Here is a 26,829-nt window from a genome sequence, read left to right as displayed (position 1 = left end):
CAGGTGGGGTGGGGGAAAGCTAGATTTTTATTACAGAATCCTAATATGTGGAAAAAATTTCCTCGTTCTAAGTGAAAACTAGGTGGAATTTGGGCAAGCTTTGTTTCTTCCTCTTAGTTTTTGTCACTTTGTCACTTTTGTTTTATTTCTTTCCCTTATATTCCTATCTGAATTTTTTCCTTTTGTAGGAAAGTGCTTCCTTGGCAGATAGATTGATTCAGGTATAGTTCTTGAGCATTTTTCCTCTAATTTCTCTCCCTTCCCCAACCCCATACTTCTGGAAAAAGAATGCATTCAGAAAGGCCTGTTCCAAGGCGTGTTTACACACATGTATAAGGAAATGTGTTCTGATTTCCTGAGAAACAAGAACATAAAAGTTCTAAATCTAATTTCATTTTTTAGATCATTAAAAATAATGATTTGCAAAAATAATGATACATTTGCACGATGTAGTACTTTAACCTTATGCAAAATCCTGTTTATTAAAATTTGAATTAAAATTTTCAAATGGATTTTGAGATTAACCTCTGCTTTTACAATGACCGTTGGAAAAGGATAATCTGTGCATGTGCAACCGAGTAATATTGCATGAACCGAATTTTTATTGAATGCAAGAACAGTTGTCCTTGATTTTTGAGTTGAATTTTACATTTAATTTCCAAAATGTCAGAGCAATTTTAAACTGCTTTCTGTTGAACATTTTGAGAAGGCTGTGTTCTGAAGTTTTTTTAACATGACAAAATAAATTATCGAACCTCAGAAAGACAGTCTTCTTGCGTCTGTCCTAAATTGCTTTACCAAAACAAAACAAAACAAAACAAAAAAATTATGTCCTAAGGGACAAGTGACAAGAGCCCAGGAGGCTGAGGAAAACTACCTCATAAAACGGGAGTTGGCCACCATCAAACAACAGAGTGATGAGGCCAGTTCTAAACTGGAGCAAGCTGAGAATACCATCAGGGAGTTCCAGCAACAACAACAATGGGTAAGGAGACTAGAGCAATTACATTTCATCTTTCTTATCTGTTCATTTTTAAAAATATTTCTGTTGTTCTTGCACAGACTCTGTGCTCTTGTAAACAAAGTGTTTCCCAGACTATTACATTCTTAAACCGTACAAAATCGGGCTCCCCAAATCCCGAAGGAGTTCCTGGTGCTTAGAGACCCATAAAATCTATCCTGTAAACAGGGCAGTGTTTGCTTCACCCTACCTGTGGTTGTGGTAAAACCGTTATCTTGTTTTCATTTCTTCTCCTTCTGCCTTTCCTCCTTGTCACTGCTGTGTTAGCAACAGTGGGTGAAGGGAGGAGTGAAGGGAAGAAAGAAGGTGGCAGCTGGAAGAAGTGGAGGCCTGTGTTTCCTGCTACCTCACGTTCATCCCATTGCAGGATTAGGAATGCCATTACTGGATTTGCCACTGTAACAGCTTGTGTGGGAAATGTCATGCTCACCGGACATTCGGTACCCATCCGTAGAATTTAGGCTAACATGGCTCACCTACTTAGCATTTTATTTCTTAAACCTGATATGTTCATTATACCAAATATGTTTTTTTCGATTTAAGACCAGGCCCTAGTTCCCTGGAAAGATTTGGGCTTTGGTTTACATATATCCATTTGTTTCAAAAGCACTTGAGTGAGTTTGATTTGTGTTTTGCTTTTGTTTTTGTTTTTAATTTTATTGAGCTATGTATCGCGTAGGCCAGGCCATCTGCGGTTTTCTCCTGCTCAAATTTGGTTGATGGGGAAGCCTACGGTTCAAGAGACAGCCTATTGATGGGCTATTCTTTTATGCATATGGAAGGCAATAATGCTGCATCTAGTCTTGTAACTAAGATTCCGGGCAGAAAATATGTTGAGTAGTTTCAATGGGGGAACAAGTTGGTCCAGGGATAAGTTTGTGGTTTTGAGTTCGTCCCTCCCAGGATTTTTTTGGGATATACAGTTCCAGGACTACAGCATGTGCATTGGGAGTTAAATAAGCTTTCTAGGTTCCCCTTTGGTCGTGCTCTGAGGGCTGAGTATGGAAGTTTAGGTGTTTTGAAGTGGCTGATATCCAGAGCAGTTGGAAAACTGATCAGATGTCCGTGAGTAGAAGTACACTGAAGTAAAGATGGTCACCAAGGTCCTCAAGTAGGCTGTATAAACCAGGAGCCTCAAGAAGCCTTGTGATGGTTCTCCTCCTGGGTTAGTGGGAATGACGTAGTTTTTAAGGTGATATACCTGGATGTCCGAGGGAATGTTGTCCTGGCGCATAATTTCTGCTTGCTGTTGAAGGACAGTAATATTGGTAATTAGTGCCATGTTCTAACAACCTATTTGGTATGTTTTTAAAACCCTAAGTGATTTTACTAGTTCACTCATTCAATCATATTTATTGAGTGCTTACTGTGTGCAAAACACTGTACTAAACACTTAGCACTGTACTCATGGAAAGTCACTAGTAATTAGGGAAGTGATAATTTCTTAGTTTCTTTTTTTGTTCTCCAAACCACCCCCCCCCCAAAAAAAAACCCCTCAGAACTAAATTTCTGCCCTAGCCCTACACTCTTTCACTGTCTTTATCGGTGTATATTAAGTGCCTGTTGGTTTTGGAAAGCTGGTAATTCAGTGGGGGAGACAAAAACATGTTGCATACAAATTATTGAAATGAAAAAAAGCAATTGAATGAAATAAACAGGTAAAAAGTGTGGCTGGGAAGACATGACTAGGGAGATAGTGATTAGTTAGTGAGGGTCTCTTGGTGGAGGGTGCCTTTTTTGTTGTTTTTTTAGGAAAGCTGTAAATGTAGAGAGGAAAGTGATTTCAATGGATTTGATTGGAGACATTCTCTGCTTGTGGAGAATCCTAAGCCGTAAATTAAAGCCAGGAAGAGTTGAACATAGCTTTTTACCATTATTTATTTCTGAAAGAAATGAACTACAACATTGTAACACCAGCATATAGAATTATTCATTCTGTAATTTACCAGTACATGATCATTCAATCTATAATTTGTACTTTCAATTGATTACCAGTATGTATGTTTTTAACACCTAAATCAGCAATTAGGGAGAAGTTTACAATGGACTACTCTGTTAAACTAGCATTTTCTTGTTGGGAAGCCAAACCCAATTTTTCTTTAGCAGAATTAATTACTTTGAAGGTAGTGTACAATAAATTTGCTTAGCAACCCGTTTCACTGTTGTCAAGATTGGTGCGTGCGTGCGTGTGTGTGTGTGTGTGTGTGTGTGTGTGTGTGTGTGTGTCCATGCATACGCCAGGCATTGTTTCATCCTGACTCTGGGTGAACTTTGTTCAGCATAAAAGTTGCTGTTCACTTGTACAGTACCAGTTTCTCTCTCTCTTTTTTTTTTAAACTAGCACTAACTTGTTTCTTTGGTGATCATCATTCAGAGCTTTTAATTCCCATGGTTTTGCCTATAACTATCAAAATCAATTTCAGTCTTTTCCTCCGGAAAATGAAACTTCTTAATGAAAATCATTGCATTCATTGTACCATGACCTCGTTGATAGCAAATGAGAAAGGATAGCTTTGGGAGTTGTGAGGGAAGAAATGACAAGATTCAGTGACCTAGATTAAGGGAGTCGAGAAAGTGGGGGATAATGCCAGTTGAACTTAGAAATTGACCAGTTGTATTTATTGAGCAAATATTGATTGCAGAGCACTGTCCTAAACACTTGGGAGAATACAATAGAATCAATCAATCAATCATATTTATTGAGCGCTTACTGTGTGCAGAGCATAAGCGCTTGGGAAGTACAAGTTGGCAACTTATAGAGACGGTCCCTACCCAACAGTGGGCTCACAGTCTAGAAGCGGGAGACAGAGAGCAAAACAAAACATATTAACAAAATAAAATAAATAGAATAGACATGTACAAGTAAAATAAATAAATAGAGTACTAAAAGAAGAAGACAGGCTACGTGTTCACAAGAAGTGTATAAGCAGTGTGGCTCAGTGGAAAGAGCTCAGGCTTTGGAGTCAGAGGTCATGGGTTCAAAGCCCAGCTCTGCCAATTGTCAGCTGTGTGGTTTTGGGCAAGTCACTTCATTTCTCACTGCCTCAGTTACCTCATCTGTAAAATGGGGATGAAAACTATGAGCCCCCTGTAGGACAACCTGATCCCCAGCGCTTTGAACAGTGCTTTGCACATAGTAAGCACTTATTAAATGCCATCATTATTGTTACAATCTAGCTGGTGACACAAATATAAAATAATTGGCAAATGGAAAGAAGAGTGCTCAAATAGTTTGTATCCATCATATTATGGACAAATCTGCACTGGTATTTATTGAGCATTTACTGTGGGCAGAGCACTGTACTAAGTATCTGGGAGAGTACAATTCAGTAGATAGACTCAATCCCTGCAAAAAACCTTACGGGCAACGAGAGGAGAAAGACACAAAAATAAATTATATAAGTGCTGTGGCATGGGGGAAGAGTGAATATTAAAGTGCTGAAGGGAAGCACACCCAAGTGCATAGGGATGCTAAAAGGAAGGTTTAGGTAAGAAAGTGAGGGCTCAATCAGGGAAAGGCTTTTAGGGAAGCTTCATTCATTCATTCAGTCATTTATTGAGCGCTTACTATGTGAAAAGTACTGTACTGAGCACTTGGGAGAGTACAATATAACAACAGACACATTCCTGCCCACAACTAGCTTACAGTCTTAGGGGGAGGCAGGCATTAATATAAATAAATGGATAAATTACAGATACCTACAGATATATGCATATGTGCTGTGGGGAAGGGAGGGAGGATGAACGAAGGAGCAAGTAAGAGCGGCGCAGAAGGGAGTGGGAGAAGAAGAGAGGAAGGCTTAGTCAGGGAAGGCTTCTTGGAGGAGATGTGCATTTGATAAGGTTTTGATAAGAGAGAGAGCAGTTATCTGTCTGATACTTGCCTGCTGTGTGACCTTGGGCAAGTCACTTAACTTCTCTGTGCCTCAGTTCCCTCATCTGTAAAATGGGGATTGAGACTGAGCCCCACATGGGACAGGGCCTGTGTCCAACCTGATTTGCTTGTATCCACCTGAGTGCTTAGTACCGTGCCTGGCACATAGTAAGCACTTAACAAATGCCACAATTATTGTTATTATTATATTATATGAGGAGGGAAGGAGATATTATTTTAGTTTCAATCAATCAATCAATGTCGTATTTATTGAGCACTTACTGTGTGCAGAGCACTGTACTAAGCACTTGGGAAGTCCAAGTTGGCAACATATAGAGACAGTCCCTACCCAACAGTGGGCTCACAGACTAGAAGGGGGAGACAGAGAACAAAACAAAAGATATTAACAAAATAAAATAAATAGAATAAATATGTACAAGTAAAATAAATTAATAAATAGAATTGAGCTTTGAAGGTGGGGAGATTGGTGATCTCTCAGATATGAAAAGGGAGGAGGTCAGAGGCGGGATGTGGGCAAGGGATCGTTGGAGAGATTGATGAGATTGCAGTGCAGTGAGTATGTTGGTGTTAGCAGAGTGAAGTGTGTGGGTTGGGTTTTAGTTGGAGATAAGTGAGATAAAATAGGAGGCTTCGAGCTGATTGAGTATCTTAAAGCTGATGGTGATGAGTTTCTGTTTGTTGTGGAGATGGACTGGGCAACCACTGGAGACTTTTGAGGAGAGGGGAGATGTGGACTGAGTGGTTTTTTTGTTTTTTTTTTTAGAAATATGATCTGGGCAGCAGAGTGAAGTAAGGTAGGGAGGTCCTACCCAACCTAGATTACTGTAGCAGCCTCCTTGCTGACTTCCCAAGCTCCTGTCTCTCCCCACTGCAATCCGTACTTCACTCTGCTGCCTGGAATATCTTTCCAAAAAAACGTTCAGGACATGTCACCCCACCCGCTCAGAAATTTCCAGCGGTTGCCGATCCACCTCCATATCAAACCAAAGCTCCTCACTACCGGGAGAAGCAGTGTGGCTCAGTGGAAAGAGCCCGGGCTTTGGAGTCAGAGGTCACGGGTTCAAATCCCGGCTCCGGCGCTTGTCAGCTGTGTGACTTTGGGCAGGTCACTTCACTTCTCTGGGCCTCAGTTCCCTCATCTGGAAAATGGGGATGAAGACTGTGAGCCCCAGCGGGGAAAACCTGATCACCTTGTAACCTCCCCAGCGCTTAGAACAGTGCTTTGCATGTAGTAAGCACTTAATAAATGCCATTATTGTTATTATTATTACTGGATTTAAAGCTCTCCATCACCTTGCACCGTCCTTCCTCATTTTGCTTCTCTTCTACAACCCAGCCCACATAATTTGCTCCTCTAGTGCTAACCTTCTCACTGTGCCTCAATCTTGCCCATCTCGCCGCTGAGCCCTGGGCCACATCCTGCCTCTGGCCTGGAATGCCATCCCTCCTCAAATCTGACAGACGATTACCCTCCTCCACTTCAAAGCCTTATTGAAGGCACACCTCTTCCAAGAGGCCTTCCCAGATTGTCTCACTTTTCCTCATCTCCCACGCCCTTCTGCGTCTCCCTGACTTGCTCCCTTTGCCCTCCCTACTCCCTGCCACAGCCCCACCACACTTATAATAATAATAATGATGATGATGGTATTTGTTAAGCACTTACTATGTGCAAAGCACTGTTCTAAGCTCTGGGGAGGTTACAAGGTGATCAGTTTGCCCCACGGGGGGCTCACCGTTTTAATCCCCATTTTACAGATGAGGTAACTGCGGCGCAGAGAAGTGAAGTGACTTGCCCAAAGTCACACAGCTCACAATTGGCGGAGCCAGGATTTGAACCCATGACTTCTAACTCCAAAGCCCATGCTCTTTCCACTGAGCCATGCTGCTTCTCTATTCACTTATGTAATATATCTGTAATTTTATTTATTTGTATTGATGTCTGTCTCCCCTTCCCACCGCCCCCCCCGCCACCCCGCCAAGATTGTGAGCCTTTTGTGGGCAGAGAATGTCACTGTTTATTGTTGTATTGTACTTTCCCAAGAGCTTGGTACAGTGCTCTGTACACAGTAAGCACCTAATAAATATGATTGAATGAATGAATGAAAGGTCAAGGAGAGAGGCTGATGCAGTAGTTGTACTTTCCGAAGAGCTTAGTACAGTGCTTTGTACACGGTAAGCACCTAATAAATATGATTGAAGGAATGAATGAAAGGTCAAGGAGAGAGGCCGATGCAGTAGTTGTACTTTCCCAAGAGCTTAGTATAGTGCTCTGTACACAGTAAGCACCTAATAAATAGGATTGAATGAATGAATGAAAGGTCAAGGAGAGAGGCTGATGCAGTAGTTGTACTTTCCCAAGAGCTTAGTACAGTGCTCTGTACACAGTAAGCACCTAATAAATAGGATTGAATGAATGAATGAAAGGTCAAGGAGAGAGGCTGTTGCAGTAGTTGTACTTTCCCAAGAGCTTAGTACAGTGCTCTGTACACAGTAAGCACCTAATAAATATGATTGAAGGAATGAATGAAAGGTCAAGGAGAGAGGCTGATGCAGTAGTTGTACTTTCCCAAGAGCTTAGTACAGTGCTCTGTACACGGTAAGCACCTAATAAATATGATTGAATGAATGAATGAAAGGTCAAGGAGAGAGGCTGATGCAGTAGTTGTACTTTCCCAAGAGCTTAGTACAGTGCTCTGTACATGGTAAGCACCTAATAAATATGATTGAATGAATGAATGAAAGGTCAAGGAGAGAGGCTGATGCAGTAGTCGAGGCAAGATAGGATAAGTACTTGGTTCAGAGCAGTAGCAGTTTGTATGGAGAGAAGAGGGCAGGTTTTAGCGACGTTACCGCCGACACACTTGAGTAACAGGATTGTCCCAAAAGGTTTTTTCCTCTCCTCCTCCTCATCCCCCCACCTCCTTCCCCTCCCCACAGCACCTGTCTATATGTTTGTACAGATTTACTACTCTATTTTACTTGTACATGTTTAGTATTCTATTTATTTTGTTAATGCTGTGCATCTAGCTTTAATTCTATTTGTTCTGACGACTTGACACCTGTCCACATGTTTTGTGGTCTGTCTCCCCCTTCTAGACTGTGAGCCCGTTGTTGGGTAGGGACCATCTCTCTATGTTGCCAACTTGAACTTCCCAAGCGCTTAGTGCAGTGCTCTGCACACAGTAAGCGCTCAATAAATACGATTGCATGAATGAATGAATGAAAGGTAACCATTACCAAAGGGACCCTACACACCAGGATTGTGGCTTCTGACAACTCCTCTTTCTTAAAGCCACCCCGTGTCCCCACGTGCCAGGATGCACCATCCCAGCCTTGTTCTGTAGGTGCCAGGCACGTGCCTTTCATAGCCAAAGAAATCCACCTCCCAAATGCTTCCCAGACTGTGAGCCCAATGTTGGGTAGGGACCATCTCTATATGTTGCCAATTTGTACTTCCCAAGCGCTTAGTACAGTGCTCTGCACATAGTAAGCGCTCAATAAATACGATTGGTGATGATCCCTCCCCTTCTTCCTAGTCCAACAGAGTCCTTCAGGATGAGCAGTTCCTCCTTTTCTTTTGCCAGTAGTACGCGGGAACACAAGGCAATCTCTTCTCCAAGGGAAGTCCTCCAGGAATAGCAAAGGGAATTCCTCTCCTGATGATGCAGACAGTACTGATTCCTCCCCTTTTGTCCATAGAATGTGGGAATGCTTTCCTTGAGAGTTTTTTGTTTTGATGCTAGTATGGTGTGAAGCAGCATGGCTCAGTGGAAAGAGTCCGGGCTTTGGAGTCAAAGGTCATGGGTTCAAATCCCAGCTCCGCCACTTGTCAGCTGTGTGACTTTAGGCAAGTCACTTCACTTCTCTGCACCTCAGTTCCCTCATCTGTAAAATGGGGATTGACTGTGAGCCCCCCGTGGGACAACCTGATCATCTTGTAACCTCCCCAGTGCTTAGAACAGTGCTTTGCACATAGTAAGCACTTAATAAATGCTATTATTATTATTATTATTATTATTATTCTCATTCTCCTTGAGCAGTTCCAGAGATAACTGGATTGTCCACCTCGGACTGATGCAGGCTGACTGTGAGCAGCATGGTGGAGTGGATAGAACACAGATCTGGGATTCAGAAGGTCATGGTTTCTAATCCCGGTTCTGCCACTTGTCTGCTATGTGACCTTCCTCCCTTCAAGGCCCTGCTGAGAGCTCACCTCCTCCAGGAGGCCTTCCCAGACTGAGCCCCTTCTTTCCTCTCCCCCTCGTCCCCCTCTCCATCCCCCCGTCTTACCTCCTTCCCTTCCCCACAGCACCTGTATATATGTATATATGGTTGTACATATTTATTACTCTATTTATTTAATTTATTTATTTATTTTACTTGTACATTTCTATCCTATTTATTTTATTTTGTTGGTATGTTTGGTTCTGTTCTCTGTCTCCCCCTTTTAGACTGTGAGCCCACTGTTGGGTAGGGACTGTCTCTATGTGTTGCCAATTTGTACTTCCCAAGCGCTTAGTACAGTGCTCTGCACATAGTAAGCGCTCAATAAATACGATTGATTGATTGATTGATTGACCTTGGGCAAGTCACTTCACTTCTCTGGGCCTCGGTTACTTCATCTGTAAAACGGGCATTAAGACCGTGAGCCCCACGTGGGACAGGGACCGTGTCCAACCCGATTTTGTACAAATTTATTACTCTCTTTATTTTACTTGTCCATATTTACTATTCTATTTATTTTGTTAATGATGTGCATCTAGCTTTACTTCTATTTATTCTGATGACTTGACACCTGTCCACATGTTTTGTTTTGTTGTCTGTCTCCCCCTTCTAGACTGTGAGCCTGTTGTTGGGTAGGGACCGTCTCTATACGTTGCCAACTTGTACTTCCCAAGCGCTTACTACAGTGCTCTGCACACAGTAAGCGCTCAATAAATACGATTGAATGAATGAATTTGCTTCTATCCACCCCAATATTTAATACAGTGCCTGGCACGTAGTAAGCGCTTAACAGATACCATAATCATTATTATTATTACTATTATCCTGTTTCGATGATTCTGCAGCTGGCGTGTCATGTGTCCAGTAGCCTTCCCCTCCGCCCTTCCAGCTGGTAAATAATTGTGAAGGTAGGACCTACAGGATTTGGTGACGGACAGAATACATAAATTGATTGAGCGAGATGAATTGAGGGTGATGCCAAGGTGAGACAGAGAGGATGGTGGGAATGGGAAAGTCTCAAGGAGTGGACACGCTTGGGTGGGAGGATGAAGAGTTGATTTAAATAATACTATAGGAAAAATTACTTATTTTTAAACCATAACAATATAATTTTAGACCTCTTTCTGGTTCATGTTGTTTTGAAGACAGAGTCTTGGCTAAAAGGGCTCCAGTTATGAAAGCCCTCCAGGATGTCGGCGCAGGATTCAGGATCGGAGTGGCTTTTTTTTTAAGTAAAGATGTTGGACGGACATCTGAGGCTGGATTCTTCAACAAGATTAAATATGTGAATAACTGCTTCAGCAATCAACAAGAGGACCTTTTTTATGTGCTGAACATGATTTACACTCACTGCCTACATTCCACACAGTTGGTGATTCATCACCGTGAATGTGGCTTTCTTAAAAATAGATGACTTTGTTCCTCCCCTTTCCTTGCAGTTGGCCACCTGCCATCGGGGAACTAGCCATCAAGGAGTAGCCCAGTAGCAGTCAATCCGTGGTATTTTTTGAGAGCCTACTGAGGACGCAGGTATAGGTGAAGAAGGCATTAGTGTTGCAGTTCATCCATGAGGGAGTGTGTCACTGAAAAGTTAATTGCAGCATCCACAATCTCGGCCATATTTTGTGTATAAAAAGGCTGTCCTTTGTGCTGTCATGTTTGATGTTTGCTTTGTCTGGCACTATCTTCTCTTTTGCCCTTTGGTTTTATTTTTCTTACAAAGCTTTGGCTCAAAGAGCCGTTGATTTTCTTGAACGCAGGCCGGCCGATAGCAATTGATTACTACTTTTCAAGGGGAAAGTGGCATTTTTTTTACTGTATCCTTAAAAGGCTTCCTTTGCCTTTTTCGCTTTTGGTTTAGGAATTACAGTTCTTCATGGAGCAATTATTTGGGTGTCCTGCTGTCTTTACTTCTAATCACATATCCCACCTAAAGGAACCCAAAGGCCTCTTTCCTCCTCTGCAGTCTCCTGCCTTCAGGACATCTCTACTTGGATGTCCCACCGACATATCAAGCTTAACATGTCCAAAGCTGAATTCATCTTCTCACTCAAACCCTATTCTTCCCCTGACTTTACTTGTCACTGTAGACAGCATTAGAACAGGGCTCCAGTGCTTAGAACAGTGTTCCAGTGCTTAGAACAGTGCTTTGCACATAGTAAGCGCTTAATAAATGCCATCATTATTATTATTATTACCATCCTCCCTTATTACCTTTTTAGACTGTGAGCCCACTGTTGGGTAGGGACTGTCTCTATATGTTGCCAATTTGTACTTCCCAAGCGCTTAGTACAGTGCTCTGCACTTAGTAAGCGCTCAATAAATATTATTGATGATGATGATGATGATCCTCCCTGCTTCACAAGCCCATAACCTTGGCGTTATCCTTGACTCATCTCTCTTGTTCAATGACATATTCATTCTGTCACCAAATCCTCTCACAACATCGCTAAAAATCCACCCTTTCCTCTTCATCCAAACTGCTCCCATGCTGATCAATCAATCAATCATATTTATTGAGCACTTACTGTGTGCAGAGCACTGTACTAAGCGCTTGGGAAGTACAAGTTGACAACATATAGAGACAGTCCCTACCCAACAGTGGGCTCACACTCTAAAAGGTGGAGAGAGAGAACAAAACCAAACATACTAACAAAATAAAATAAATAGAATAGATATGTACACGTTAAATATATAAATAGAGTAATAAATATGTACAAACATATATACATATATACAGGTGCTGTGGGGAAGGGAAGGAGGTAAGATGGGGGGATCGAGAGGGGGACGAGGGGGAGAGGAAGGAAGGGGCTCAGTCTGGGAAGGCCTCCTGGAGGAGGTGAGCTCTCAGTAGGGCCTTGAAGGGAGGAAGAGAGCTAGTTTGGCGGATGGGCAGAGGGAGGGCATTCCGGGCCCGGGGGAGGACGTGGGCCGGGGGTCGATGGCGGGACAGGCGAGAACAAGGTACGGTGAGGAGATTAGAGGTGGCAGAGGAGCGGAGGGTGCGGGCTGGGCTGGAGAAAGAGAGAAGGGAGGTGGGGTAGGAGGGGGCGAGGTGATGGACAGCCTTGAAGCCCAGGGTGAGGAGTTTCTGCCTGATGCGCAGATTGATTGGTAGCCACTGGAGATTTTTGAGGAGGGGAGTAACATGCCCAGAGCGTTTCTGGACAAAGACAATCCAGGCAGCAGCATGAAGTATGGATTGAAGTGCGCTGATCGAAGCGCATAACCCATTCCACCTCGACTATTGCATTAGCTCCCTAGTTAGCCCTCCCTGCCTCCTGTATATCTCCACTCCAGTCCATACTTCGCTCTGCTGCCCAGATCTTTTTTCTACAAAAGTGTTTAGTCTGTGTTTCCCCACTGCTCCAGAACCTCGTGATTGCCCAAACAGAAAGTCCTTACTATCAGCTTTAAAACTCTCAATCATCTTGCCCCCTCCTACCCGATTACCTACAACAAGTCAACCCCACTCTAATGCCAACCAACTTATTGTATCTCTATCTCGCTGCCAACCTCTCGTCCGTGCCCTGCCTCTGGCCCAGAGCACCCTTCCTCTTCATATCCGACAGGAGATCACTCTGCCCACCTTCAAAGCCTTATTGAAATCACATCTCCTTGAAGAGGCCTTCCCCAAGTAGGTCCTCATTTTCTCTTCGCCCACTCCCTTCTGCGTCACCCCTTTTGTAGGGTATTTGTTAAGCTCCTACTGTGTACCAGACACTGGACTAAGTGCTGGGGTCCAAGCAGCATGGCAAGAGCCTGGGCTTGGGTGTCAGAGGTTGTGGGTTCTAATCCCGACTTTGCCGCTTGTCAGCTGTGTGATCTTGGGCAAGTCACTTCACTTCTCTGTGCCTCAGTGACCTCATCTGTCAAATGGGGTTGAAGATTGTGAGCCCCACCTGGGACAACCTGATTACCATGTCTCTCCCCCAGCACCTGGAACAGTGCTTGGCACATAGTGAACCAAGGGAGAAGCAGTGTGCCTCAGTGGAAAGAGCCCGGGCTTTGGAGTCAGAGGTCATGGGTTCAAATCCCGGCTCTGCCAATTGTCAGCTGGGTTACTTTGGGCAAGTCACTTAACTTCTCTGTGCCTCAGTTACCTCATCTGGAAAATGGGGATGAAGACGGTGAGCCCCCCGTGGGACAACCTGATCACCTTGTAACCTCCCCAGCGCTTAGAACAGTGCTTTGCGCATAGTAAGCGCTTAATAAATGCCATCATTATTAATCAATCAATCACTCATTTATTGAGCGCTTACTGTGTGCAGAGCACTGTACTAAGCGCTTGGGAAGTACAAGTCGGCAACACATAGAGACAGTCCCTACCCAACAGCGGGCTCACAGTCTAGAAGGGGGAGACAGAGAACAAAACCAATCATACTAACAAAATGAAATAAATAGAATAGATATGTACAAGTAAGATAAATTATTATTATTAGTGAGCGCTTAACAAATACTATTATTGTTATCATTAACTTTCCCTGTCCTAAAGGAATCCATAATCTAATAACGGAGACAGACAAAAGTTATTTACAGATAAAGGGAACTGGAACAAAGATATAGGAGGTAGTTTTATAGGTCATGAAGAAATAACTTGTCATGGAGAAATAACCTGAAAAGAATTGACTATTAAATGCAAGACTCTTCTCTCTCTTCTACACCAGACTCCAGAGCTCTGAAAGTTTTGAGAATGGAAGGATGGACAGGTGAAGGGAGCAATCTGATATCTGTGCACCTTCACACCCACATGCTGCCACAGTTGTTTGGTGCCTTCGGAGAAGAATGGGGAAAATGTGGTTTAAAGAGAATTGGAACATTTAGTTTTACAGCTTATCAATCAACAGTATTTATTGAGCGCTTACTGTTCGCTTAGCACTGTGCCAAACGCTTTAGAGAGTCCAGTAGAAGAGAGTTGGTAGACAAGTTCCCCGCTGACAACGAGCTTACAGTCCAAATATCCATTGAGGGCTCAGTCCTGTGCAGCTTTTCTTCAGTTTTTAGAAGGGATGCCTACCCTCATCGATTCTTCTGGGGACAGTCGGGACTTAGGGCAGACCCCAGAGACCAAGCTGAGCTTCCTTATGCATATTTGTGCCACTTGTCTGCTGTGTGACCTTGGGCAATCCACATAACTTCTCTGGGCCTCAGTTCCCACGTCTGTAAAATGGGGATTAATTGCGTGAGCCCCACGTGGGACAACCTGATTACCTTGTATCTACCCCAGCGCTTAGAACAGTAGTAAGGCCTTACTGAGAGCTCACCTCCTCCAGGAGGCCTTCCCAGACTGAGCCCCTTCCTTTCTCTCCCCATCGTCCCCCTCTCCATCCCCCCATCTTACCTCTTTCCCTTCCCCACAGCACCTGTATATATGTATACATGTTTGTACATATTCATTACTCTATTTATTTATTTATTTTACTTGTACATATCTATTCTATTTATTTTATTTTGTTAGTATGTTTGGTTTTGTTCTCTGTCTCCCCCTTTTAGACTGTGAGCCCACTGTTGGGTAGGGACTGTCTCTATATGTTGCCAATTTGTACTTCCCAAGCGCTTAGTACAGTGCTCTGCACACAATAAGCGCTCAATAAATACGATTGATTGATTGATAGTAAGTGCTTAACAAATACCATTATTATTATTATGATTATCTTTTCTTCTGGCTGCATAAGCACCTAGTAGATACTCAGGACTCCTAAAGTTGTAACTGGGACGTTGCCTCACAAGCACCTGAATAGAGAAGCAGTGTGGCTTAATGGAAAGTGCACATGCTTGGGAGTCAGAGGACATGGGTTCTAATCCCGACTCCCCAACTGATCTGCTGAGTGACCTTTGACAAGCCACTTCACTTCTCTGGGCCTCAGTTACCTCATCTGTAAAATGAGGATGAAGACTGTGAGCCCCAAGTGGGACAACCTGACCTTGGATCTACCCCAGCGCTTAGAACAGTGCTTGGCACATAGTGAGCGCTTACCAAATACCATTGTTATTAATTACCACCAGTCGTGCCTGCATGATAATGGGATGTGCAGCTGTTGTGCACAAATGCCACTCCTTGGTTTTAGATTTCCCTGTGCTCCTATAGACTGTAAGCTCACTGTGGGCAGGGAATGTGTCTGTTGTATTCTCCCAAGTGCTTAGCACAGTGCGCTGCACACAGTAAATGCTTAATAAATACGATTGATTGGTTTTTTTTTCCCCCTTGGGAGAACACACTTCATTAATATTAGCAACAAATACAAATAGTGATCACTTAACAAATACCATTATTATTATTATTATTATTATTATTATTATTATAAATAGGAGCTGATAGCTAAGCTTGGCTCAATGTTTTCTATTAGGTGGATCACGTTCATAAAATCATCAATCAATCGCATTTATTGAACGTTTTCTTGTGTAGAGCACTGTACTGAGAGCTTAGAGTACAATACAACAGAGGTGGTAGACATGTTCCCTGCCCACAGTGAGCTTACAGTTTCCAGCAAATCACTTTTTCATTGGAGTTCTGGTAGGATCACACTCAGTCCTTCACCTAATCCACAAAACCGGCTTCAATTGATGTACAGGGCTTTTACATGACTAAATACAAGTACCAAAACCCATAACAGCAAATATTGTGTGCATCTTCATTGGCAGTGTAGAGTTGTAGAGCATTATGTTTTCCTTCCTGGTTTCTACAAATAGAGATGGGGATGTAAGTGGAATAGTCTTTGGAGAACTAGGGCTCCTCAGGGGTGGAACATGATGCAGATTTGCCTTGGTTTGATTTGACAAGGTTGTTTGCGAGTAGTGATCTTGTTTTAATCCACTATCCTGTTCAGCATTTGGAGTTGAATTGATTTAAGGTTGGTAAAAAAATTGATTTTGAGTTGAGGAATTCTGTGATTTGAATATTCTTTCGCAGTGAGCGTTTGGTAATCTCCTTAAAACATTGATGGAGGGGGTAAAATACAAATTCGGCAAAGTTCTCTTAAAAGGGTATCATCCTAGGGAAGAGCAGATAATCCAGGCAATAAAATTTTATATCTGGTCAAAATTTGTCAAAATTTTAGACTACTTTTTATATGATTCTACATAGTAGTTGTAGCCATCTCTTTACCGGAACTTTGATTTACGATGTACCATGTTCACGATATTGCAAGGTAAGTAGTAATGGAATTAATTTAACTTTATCCTCATCCCAGAATTCAGGCGTACCCTTGGTTCGGAACAGCCACGATACCTAGTATCCAAAGATGCATCAGGAATTAATTGCTGGCATAGTCCAGGCTCCCTGAGCCCCATCCAGTATTGCATCTAACTGCTGCTGGAAAATCAGATTCCTTCCCACTCCCTCCTGTCCGCAAACCACTCCGGTCCCACTCTGTGCTTTTTTTTTTTTTTTTTTACCAGTTGTGCTCCTTTTCCAGGCTCCTATCTTGGGCCCTCCCTCCTCGTCTATCTCTCCCTCTATCACCCCACCCCCCAAATTTTTTAAATATCAAAGATGCAACGCCCTACTGAAGGCATGCTGATAAGAACTCATGCTTCTGTGGAGTGTAGCAGCCATGGGCAGGCTAGTCACCGTGGCCACTTTCCACTAGGCCATGCTGCTTCGCCCAGTTTGGGGCACGATTTATCCCCATAGCCTGGAGTGGGTTGCTGGGGGAGAAGGAGTAGGGGGAGAGGAGAGTGCAGCTATGTCACTCTGCATGGCCTAGCTGCACTAGAAGATTGAAGCTTTTGGAGGTCCTTTATAACAAGCAGGGACCCCAGGGGTGTTGGGGAGACGGGAAGGGGCATAGGGCCGGACCCTGGGGGGGCTAGAAATAGGAAACAGAAAGCGGTAAGGCTCCCAGACCAAGAGGCAAGGAGGTGGTGCTGAACCCAGGTGTCTGACCACCCGCAGTGATTTCCTCCCCTCATCTTGCCGGCTGTAGCTGTACCTCTTCACATTCATTCATTCAATCGTATTTATTGAGCGCTTACTATGTGCAGAGCACTGGACTAAGTGCTTGGGAAGTACAAGTTGGCAACATATAGAGACGGTCCCTACCCAACAGTGGGCTCACAGTCTAGAAGGGGGAGACAGAGAACAAAACATATTAACAGAATAAAAGAAATAGAATAAATATGTACAAGTAAAATAAATAGAGTAATAAATACATACAAACATATATACATATATACAGGTGCTGTGTGGAAGGGAAAGAGGTAAGGCGGGGGGATGGAGAGAGGAGAAAGGGGGAGAGGAAGGAGGGGGCTCAGTGGGAAGGCCTCCTGGAGGGGGTGAGCTCTCAGTAGGGCCTTGAAGGGAGGAAGAGAGCAAGTTTTGGTGGATGGGCAGAGGGAGGACATTCCAGGCCCGGGGGAGGACGTGGGCCGGGGGTCGACGGCGGGACAGGCGAGAACGAGGCCTAATGGTGAGGAGATTGCCGGCACAGGAGCGGAGGGTGCGGGCTGGGCTGGAGAAGGAGAGAAGGGAGGGGAGGTAGCAGGGGGCGAGGGGATGGACAGCCTTGAAGCCCAGGGTGAGGAGTTTCTGCCTGATGTGTAGGTTGATTGGTAGCCACTGGAGATTTTTGAGGGTTTTTGAGAATTTTCTCCTTTCTTCTCCATTGCCTTGACCGGCTCCCTTTTTTCATTCCCCCTCCCAGCCCCACAGCACTTATACCTCAGTTGCCTCATCTGTAAAATGGGGATTAAGACTGTGAGCCCCATGGGGGACAGCCTGATTACCTTATATCTACCCCACTGCTTAATAATAATGATGGCATTTGTTAAGCACTTAGTATGTGCAAAGCACTGTTCTAAGTGCTGGGCAATGGTGCTTGGCACATATAAAGTGCTTAACAAATACCATAATCATTATTATTATTATGCACATATCCATAATTTATTTATGTTTATTAATGTCCTTTTACCCCTCTAAACTGTAAGCTCATTATAAGCAGGAATGTGTCTTTTATATTGATGTTCCATATTCACGCAAGTGCTTAGCATTGTGCTCTCCTCACAGTAAGTGCTCAATAAATATGATTGACTGATTATCACTAATAATAATGGTATCTGTGAAGTGCTTACTATTTGTTAAGGCCTGTACTAAGTGCTGGGGCAGAAAAAATTTAAAAATAATAATAATAATAATAAAAAGAGGCAGCGTGGCTCAGTGGAAAGAGCACAGGCTTTGGAGTCAGAGGTCATGGGTTCAAATCCCGGCCCCACCACTTGTCAGCTGTGTGACTTTGGGCAAGTCACTTCACTTTTCTGGGCCTCAGTTACCTCATCTGTAAAATGGGGATTAAGACTGTGAGCCCCCCGTGGGACAACCTGATCACCTTGTATCTCCCCAGTGCTTAGAACAGTGCTTTGAACATAGTAAGCGCTTAATAAATGCCATTATTATTATTATTATTATTATTATTATTATTATTATTATTTGCTAAGCGGTGTGCCAGTTACTGTACTAAGTGCTGGGGTGGATTCAAGGAAATCGAGTTGGACACAGTCCCTGTCCCATTTGAGGCTCACAGTCTCAATAAACAGATTGGACACAATCCTTGACCCCCTTATGGGGCCCCCAGTCTAAGCGGGAGGGAGAAAAGGCATCTTATTCCCATTTTTATAGATGAAGCAGCTGAGGCACAGAAGTCAAGTGACTTACCCAAGGTCAAGGTCATGATTCCTTCGAAGCCCTACTGAGCGCTCACCTCCTCCAAGAGGCCTTCCCAGACTGAGCCCCCTTTTTCCTCTCCTCCTCCCCATCCCTCCCGCTTTACCTCCTTCCCCTCCCCACAGCACCTGGATATATACTACTAATAATAATGATGGCATTTATTCAGTGCTTACTATGTGCAAAGCACTGTTCTAGGCGCTGGGGAGGTTATACGGTGATCAGATTGCCCCATGGGGGGCTCACAGTCTTAATCCCCATTTTACAGATGAGGTAACTGAGGCCCAGAGAAGTTAAGTGACTTGCCCAAAGTCACACAGCTGACAATTGGCGGAGCCGGGATTTGAACCCGTGACCTCTGACTCCAAAGCCCGGGCTCTTTCCACTGAGCCACGCTGCTTCTCTGATATGTTTGTACAGATTTATTACTCTATTTATTTTACTTGTACATATCTACTATTCTATTTCTTTTGTTAATGATGTGCATTTAGCTTTAATTCTGTTTGTTCCGACGACTTGACACCTGTCCACATGTTTTGTTTTGTTGTCCGTCTCCCCCTTCTAGACTGTGAGCCCGCTGTGGGTAGGGACCATCACTATATGTTGCCGACTTGTACTTTCCAAGCATTTAGTCCAGTGCTCTGCACACAGTAAGCGCTCAATAAATACAATTGAATTGAAATGAAAGAATGATTTGAAGGGGCAGTGGCTGGGGACGAGGGGCTTATTGTGTACCTTACTTAATTGAGAAGCAGCGTGGCTCAGTGGAAAGAGCACAGGCTTGGGAGTCAGAGGTCATGGGTTCAAATTCCGGCTCCTTCAGTTGTCAGCTGTGTAACTTTGGGCAAGTCACTTCACTTCTCTGGGCCTCAGTTACCTCGTCTGTAGAATGGAGATTAAGATTGTGAGCCCCACATGGGACAACCTGATCACCTTGTATCCTCCCCAGCAGTTAGAACAGTGCTTTGCACATAGTAAGCACTTAACAAATACCAAAATTATTATTATTATTAATTACCAAAAAAAAACCACTGGTGGGGTGAGAAGACATGGGGGTTGGGGTGGGGGTTGAGATTGGGGGTTTACAGGGTTAGAAAAGTCTCCAAAGATTAATGGAGAGAAGCCAGGAGAGGCAGTAAAGTATAATTCCTAGCAACCTGTCATTATGTTGTGGTTGGTTTCGGAACACGAAACTAACAAATTGCATTTAAGTCTATGGCAAAACTTATCCTAAAATGGTTCACAATGTCCCCATGTCTCCAAGGATCACATTACAGACATATCCTGAGGTATGCCGGTACTATTGAATAAAGCATAAAGATTTTATTGAGGTTAATGAATTATGTGACCTCCTTTCTATTACAAATAAACGTAAAGTACGTTGATTTGTGTGTATAAAGTGTACACTGTACTTGCATATCAAAAACTAGATTTCTATTTGCTGAAATTAAAGCAGAGACTTCCAATTTTGCCCATTAGTCTCTTTGGTTTTCAGAAATCAGATATTTCAAACTGTTCTGAGACAGTAAACTCACTGTGAGCAGTGAACATATCTACCAACTCTGTCTAGATTGTAGTCTCCCAAGTACCTAATAATAATAATGATGGTATTTGTTAAGCGCTTAGTATGTGCCAAGCACTGTTCTAAGCTCTTGGGGGATACAAGATGATCAGATTGTCCCATGTGGGGCTCACAGTCTTAATCCCCATTTTACAGATGAGGTAACTGAGGCACAGGGAAGTTAAGTGGCTCGCCCAAGGTCACACAGCTAAGTGGCTGAGCTGGGATTCGAACCCATGACCTCTGACTCCCAAGCCCGTGCTCTTTCCACTGAGCCATCCTGCTTCTCATGCTGTGCTGTACACCCAGTAAGCGCTCAAGAAATACAGTTGATTGATTGGGGATATAGGAAAGAGGAAGACAGACTCAGTAAAGGGGTATGACATCTTGGCTACTTCATTGTGCTAATTAACAGATGCCTGGACAGAAGAGGCATGTTGTAGTGGACAGAGCACGGACCTGAGGGTCATGGGTTCTAATGCTGGCTCCACCGCTGGTCTGCTGTGTGAGCTTGGGCAAGTCACTTCACTTCTCTGTCCCTCAGTTACCTCGTCTGTAAAATGGGGATGGACACTGTGAGCCCCACGTGGGACAGGGTCTGTGTCCAACTTGATTTGCTTGTATCCACGCCAGCGCTTAGTGCAGTGCCTGGCACATAGTAAGCGCTTAACAAAAACCATCATTATTATTATTATCAGAAAGCCAGGGCCTCTTTGGGAACTGTGGATCTTGGCTGCTCTGCCAGGCAGGAGGAGGAGGCGGCAGGTTGTGCCATGGTAGCGGAGGCTTTGGTGGGGAGAATTTGAGCTCTTCATTGTCACTATTCCAACAGGTAAGGTCCCCGGGGTGATGGGGCTGAGGGAAGGCAGCTACCCTGGGTCATAATAATAATAATAATAATAATGGTATTTGTTAATCACTTACTATGTGCCAAGCACTGGGATGGATACAAGCAAATCGGTTTTGACACAGTCCCTGTCCTGCGTAGGGCATACAGTCTCAATCTCTCTTCCTCCCTTCAAAGCCCTAGTGAGAGCTCACCTCCTCCAGGAGGCCTTCCCAGACTGAGCCCCCTCCTTCCTCTTCCCCTCTTCCCCCTCCCCATCCCCCCGCCTTACCTCCTTCCCCTCCCCACACCACCTGCATATATGTATATATGTTTGTACGTATTTATTCCTCTATTTATTTATTTTATTTGTCCATATTTATTCTATTTATTTTATTTTGTTAATATGTTTTGTTTTGTTCTCTGTCTCCCCCTTCTAGACTGTGAGCCCACTGTTGGGTAGGGACTCAACTCTCATCTCTACGCTGATGACACCCAGATCTCCATCTCTGCCCCTGCTCTCTCCCCTTCTCTCCAGGCTCGCTTCTCCTCCTGCCTTCAAGACATCTCCATCTGGATGTCTGCCCGCCACCTAAAGCTCAACATGTCGAAGACTAAACTCCTTGTCTTCCCTCCCAAACCTTGCCCTCTCCCTGACTTTCCCATCTCTGTTGACGGCACTACCATCCTTCCCGTCTCACAAGCCCGCAACCTTGGTTTCATCCTCGACTCCGCTCTCTCATTCACCCCTCACATCCAAGCCGTGACCAAAACCTGCCGGTCTCAGCTCCGCAACATTGCCAAGATCCGCCCTTTCCTCTCCATCCCAACCGCTACCCTGCTCATTCAAGCTCTCATCCTATCCCGTCTGGACTACTGCACCAGCCTTCTCTCTGATCTCCCATCCTAGTGTCTCTCTCCACTTCAATCCATACTTCATGCTGCTGCCCGGATTATCTTTGTCCAGAAATGCTCTGGGCATATTACTCCCCTCCTCAAAAATCTCCAGTGGCTACCAATCAATCTGCGCATCGGGCAGAAACTCCTCACCCTGGGCTTCCAGGCTGTCCATCCCCTCTCCCCCTCCTACCTCACCTCCCTTCTGTCCTTCTCCAGCCCAGCCCACACCCTCCGCTCCTCTGCTGCCGCTAATCCCCTCACCGTACCTCGTTCTCACCTGTCCCGCCATCGACCCCCGGCCCACGTCATCCCCCGGGCCTGGAATGGCCTCCCTCTGCCCATCCGCCGCGCTAGCTCTCTTCCTCCCTTCAAGGCCCTGCTGAGAGCTCACCTCCTCCAGGAGGCCTTCCCAGACTGAGCCCCTTCCTTCCTCTCCCCCTCGTCTCCCTCTCCACCCCCCCATCTTACCTCCTTCCCTTCCCCACAGCACCTGTATATACGTATATATGTTTGTACATATTTATTACTCTATTTATTTATTTATTTATTTATTTATTTTACTTGTACATATCTATCCTATTTATTTTATTTTGTTAGTATGTTTGGTTTTGTTCTCTGTCTCCCCCTTTTAGACTGTGAGCCCACTGTTGGGTAGGGACTGTCTCTATATGTTGCCAATTTGTACTTTCCAAGCGCTTAGTACAGTGCTCTGCTCATAGTAAGCGCTCAATAAATACGATTGATGATGATGATGATGACCATCTCTCTATGTTGCCAACTTGTACTTCCCAAGCGCTTAGTGCAGTGCTCTGCACACAGTAAGCGCTCAATAAATACGATTGAATGAATGAATCTCCATTTTACAGATGAGGTAACTGAGGCACAGAGAAGTGAAGGGACTTACCCAAAGCCACATAGCAGACAAGTGGCGGAACCAGGATTAGAACCCATAACCTTGTGATTCCCAGGCCCGTGCTCTATCCACAATGCCATGCTGCTTTCCAGCATGCCTCCCCGTGTCCCGCCAATCGGACAATAGTATTTCCGGAGCCTTTACTGCGTGCAGATTTGGTAGGCACTTGCCCTGCCTACAAAGGAGCTTAACGTCTTAAATCACTTGCAGACTATCCAGATGGAGACCCCTCCCCTACCCGGGGCGTATGTATGTTATAATAAGCACACATGCATGTAGAGCAATTTGAGAGGAGCCTGTCCAACTTCGCAAGGCACTGAAAAATGGAAACACGTGTAATAATATAGACTCTGAACTTTTTTTTTTGATGCTGCGAACTTGTTCATGCTTCCATGTGATTCTAACATATATCTGTACATTTTTATAGGATAAGTGCACTTCCCGCTACAGCGAAGATTTTGTGCTCCAGTTGGAAAAAGAATTGGTCCAAGCCAGATTGAGTGAAGCCGAATCTCAGTGTGCACTGAAAGAGATGCAGGATAAGATCTTAGATATAGAGAAGGTAAAAGCCACATTCATATTTCACGGTATCAAAAGAAGATCTTCCTTACTGGAGGTGAATGGCAATCAGTTGGTGGTTACTGAGCATATACAGTGTGAAAACTGCAGTATTAAGTGCCTGGGAGAATACAATACAAGAGAGTAGGTAGGTGGGAATCCTGCCTGCATTGGCTGTCAATGCACTGTAACAGGTATAACCATTTTTAGATTATTGATACAGAAGACTGTGAGCCCACTGTTGGGTAGGGACCGTCTCTATATGTTGTCAATTTGTACTTCCCAAGCGCTTAGTACAGTGCTCTGCACACAGTAAGCACTCAATAAATACGAATGAATGAATAATGAGAATTTCAGAGCAGGGTCTCTTTCACTTTTTATGTATGTGACTGGAGGTGTTATATTCATTCATTCATTCAATCGTATTTATTGAGTGCTTACTGTGTGCAGAGCACTGTACTAAGCGCTTGGGAAGTACAAGTTGGCATCATACAGAGATGGGTCCTACCCAATAACGGGCTCACAGTCTAGAAGGGGGACAAAAGTTAAGAGTAGTGAGGAGGGACAGAATGCTAAAGGGAGGGAGTTTCATTCATTCATTCATTCAATCGTATTTATTGGGCACTTACTGTGTGCAGAGCACTGTACTAAGCGCTTGGGAAGTACAAGTCAGCAACATATAGAAACAGTCCCTACCCAACAACGGGCTCACGGGGATGATGTGGGAAAGGGGTCTGCGGCGAGGGACATGAAACTAGGGCACGGTGGATAAGCTGGGGCTAGAGTAGCCAAGTGTGTGGGCTGACCTGTAGTAGACTGTTGAGGTTAGGTAGGAGGGGGTGAGCTGATTGACTGCTTTAAAGTCGATGGTAAGGAATTTCTTTTTGTGGAGGTGGGAGGGCAACCACTCGAGGTTCTTGACGGGTGGGGAGACGTGGACTGAACGTTTTTGTAAAAAAATGAGCTGGGCAGCAGAGTGAAGTACGGAGAGGCGTGGGGAGAGACAGGAGGCAAGGGGAGAATGAATCGCAGGAGGCTGCCCAAGCAGCTGCTGTATGGTCAGCTAAAATTGAGAAACTGATAGGAGGGAAGATGAGAAATATTTTAAGCACACAGTTAAAACCTCAGGCATAGCTGTGCCCCAACTGTAAACGGGGTGTCAGTTGTTTGTGGCTAGACTAGTATGGCTATTAGAGAAGCAGCGTGCCTCAGTGGAAAGAGCATGGGTTTAGGAGTCAGGTCATGGGTTCAAATCCCAACTCTGCCAATTGTCAGCTGTGTGACTTTGGGCAAGTCACTTAACTTCTCTGTGCCTCAGTTACGTCATATGTAAAATGGGGATTAAGACTGTGAGCCGCCCGGGGGACAACCTGATCACCCTGTAACCTCCCCAGCGCTTAGAACGGTGCTTTGCACATAGTAAGCGCTTAGTAAATGCCATTATTATTATTATTATTATTAGACTCCAAGGCTTTTCCCTCAGGAGATCAAAATTAAGATTATTTAGCTAGGTAACCCTGAGGTAGAACCCCAGTCAGCCATTTGTCATTTAGGGTTCTCCAAGAAAATTTATGAGACTTTAAAAACTCCAGCTAGGACCCCAGCTGATAGTTCTGTAAAGGCTTCAATGACCATAGCCCAACCAGATTCCCAAATAAGATAAGATGGGTCAAAGTCGGGATTTAATCAGTATCACAAATTGGAGAAGAGGATCATAACGGAAATCTTAAGTAGAAGTTTGTAGGGTAATACTTAAAGCCACCTAGGTTCAAGGTCAACAGGGCCAAGGTAATGATCTGATTAACCATTTCTATATGTTGCCAACTTGTACTTCCCAAGCGCTTAGTACAGTGCTCTGCACACAGTAAGCGCTCAATAAATATAATTAAATGAATGAATGAATTTGTTCTGAAGTTTTTCATACCTGTCTGTATGTTTTGTTGTCTGTCTCCCCCCTCTAGACTGTGAGCCCACTGTTGGGTAGGGACCATCTCTATATGTTGCCAACTTGTACTTCCCAAGCGCTTAGTACAGTGCTCTGCACACAGTAAGCGCTCAATAAATACGATTGAATGCATGAATGAATGAATTAACAAAATTCAGAAACCAGGTGGCTGCCTAAGGGCTTATTTGGGAAAATGAGCAGAAGCAGAGTTTAGATTAAGGTAATCTTCAAATAAATTTGTTTTAGCTTCCATTTGATTCCAGGTATATTAAGCTCAGAGGGAGACTACTATGAGGAGATGGCTTCTGGCTGGTTTTTAGGGGAGCAAATAAGCCACAGAACATCACAGCAAGGCCAGAAACTTCATGTTGCTTTCTCTTAGGTTCTCCCTCAGGAGAACGTGGCCACAACGCCAGTGGGGAATGGAGGGCTTTCCCCCTCTCCTCCCAGGATGCCCCGATATCATCTGGGAAGTGTAAGCAAAACCAGCCCCTCTGCCCAATGGAGTTTGTAATCAGTCATATTTATTGATCGCTTAATGGGTGCGGAGCACTGGACTGAGCGCTTGGGAGAGGATGATATAACAATAGACACATTCCCTTCCCACAACAAGCTTGCAGTCTAGAGGGGGGGGGTCATACTTTAATATAATTCCCTTGCTAGCCTCCTGAGGATTTTGAAGAACACTGCTCCGGCTGTGGCCTTGCTCTCTGACACACTGCAGTCAAGAAAAGGGAGACTCTTTTGGAACAGATACTTCTCAGGATGAATTAACGAGGTGGCAAAGCCAAAACAGTTCCAGGCTTTGTAAGCGTTTTCCTTTGCCGCACACACCCATAGTTCTTTGATTAGGATGGACAGCTAAAATCCAACACTGGAGGCACATAGAATAATAATAATAATAATAACAATAATAATGGCATTTATTAAGCTCATACTATGTGCAAAGAACTGTTCTAAGCGCTGGGGAGGTTACAAGGTGATCAGGTTGTCCCATGGGGGGTTCACAGTCTTAATCCCCATTTTATAGATGAGGGCACTGAGGCCCAGAGAAGTTGTGACTTGCCCAGAGTCACACAGCTGACAATTGGTGGAGCTGGGATTTGAACCCATGACCTTTGACTCCAAAGCCCATGCTCTTTCCACTGAGCCACGCTGTTCTCTACAGATAGGAGGAAGAAGTGCTTAAATAGTAGAAATGTAATTAATGAGTAAACAAGTGCAACAGGGCATTATCCTGCAAAATCAGTCACTTATTGAGCACTTACTGTGTGCAGAGCACTGAACTAAGAGCTTGGAAGAGTATAACAGACACATTCCCTACCCAT

The 26,829-nt window shown here is 44.2% G+C and overlaps 1 protein-coding gene across 4 annotated transcripts in view; it reads left to right on the top strand.

The window, feature by feature from the left end:
• EVI5 (ecotropic viral integration site 5) overlaps positions 1 to 26,829 on the top strand; it is a 307,843-nt gene that overhangs the window by 169,930 nt on the left and 111,084 nt on the right. For 2 of the 4 annotated variants that reach the window (XM_038745026.1, XM_038745028.1), the window contains exons 12-14: positions 189 to 221; positions 839 to 985; positions 23,426 to 23,560. In XM_038745026.1, the coding sequence (XP_038600954.1) occupies positions 189 to 221; positions 839 to 985; positions 23,426 to 23,560 (315 nt within the window). The remainder of the gene's footprint in view (positions 1 to 188; positions 222 to 838; positions 986 to 23,425; positions 23,561 to 26,829) is intronic. The other 2 variants (XM_038745027.1, XM_038745029.1) reach the window with 1 other exon arrangement.

Source organism: Tachyglossus aculeatus, chromosome 4 (assembly GCF_015852505.1).
Source record: "Tachyglossus aculeatus isolate mTacAcu1 chromosome 4, mTacAcu1.pri, whole genome shotgun sequence".
In the NCBI taxonomy this organism is placed as follows: Eukaryota; Metazoa; Chordata; class Mammalia; order Monotremata; family Tachyglossidae; genus Tachyglossus; species Tachyglossus aculeatus.
Note: the sequence above shows the minus strand (reverse complement) of the source record. Positions and strands in the feature narration are given on the sequence as shown.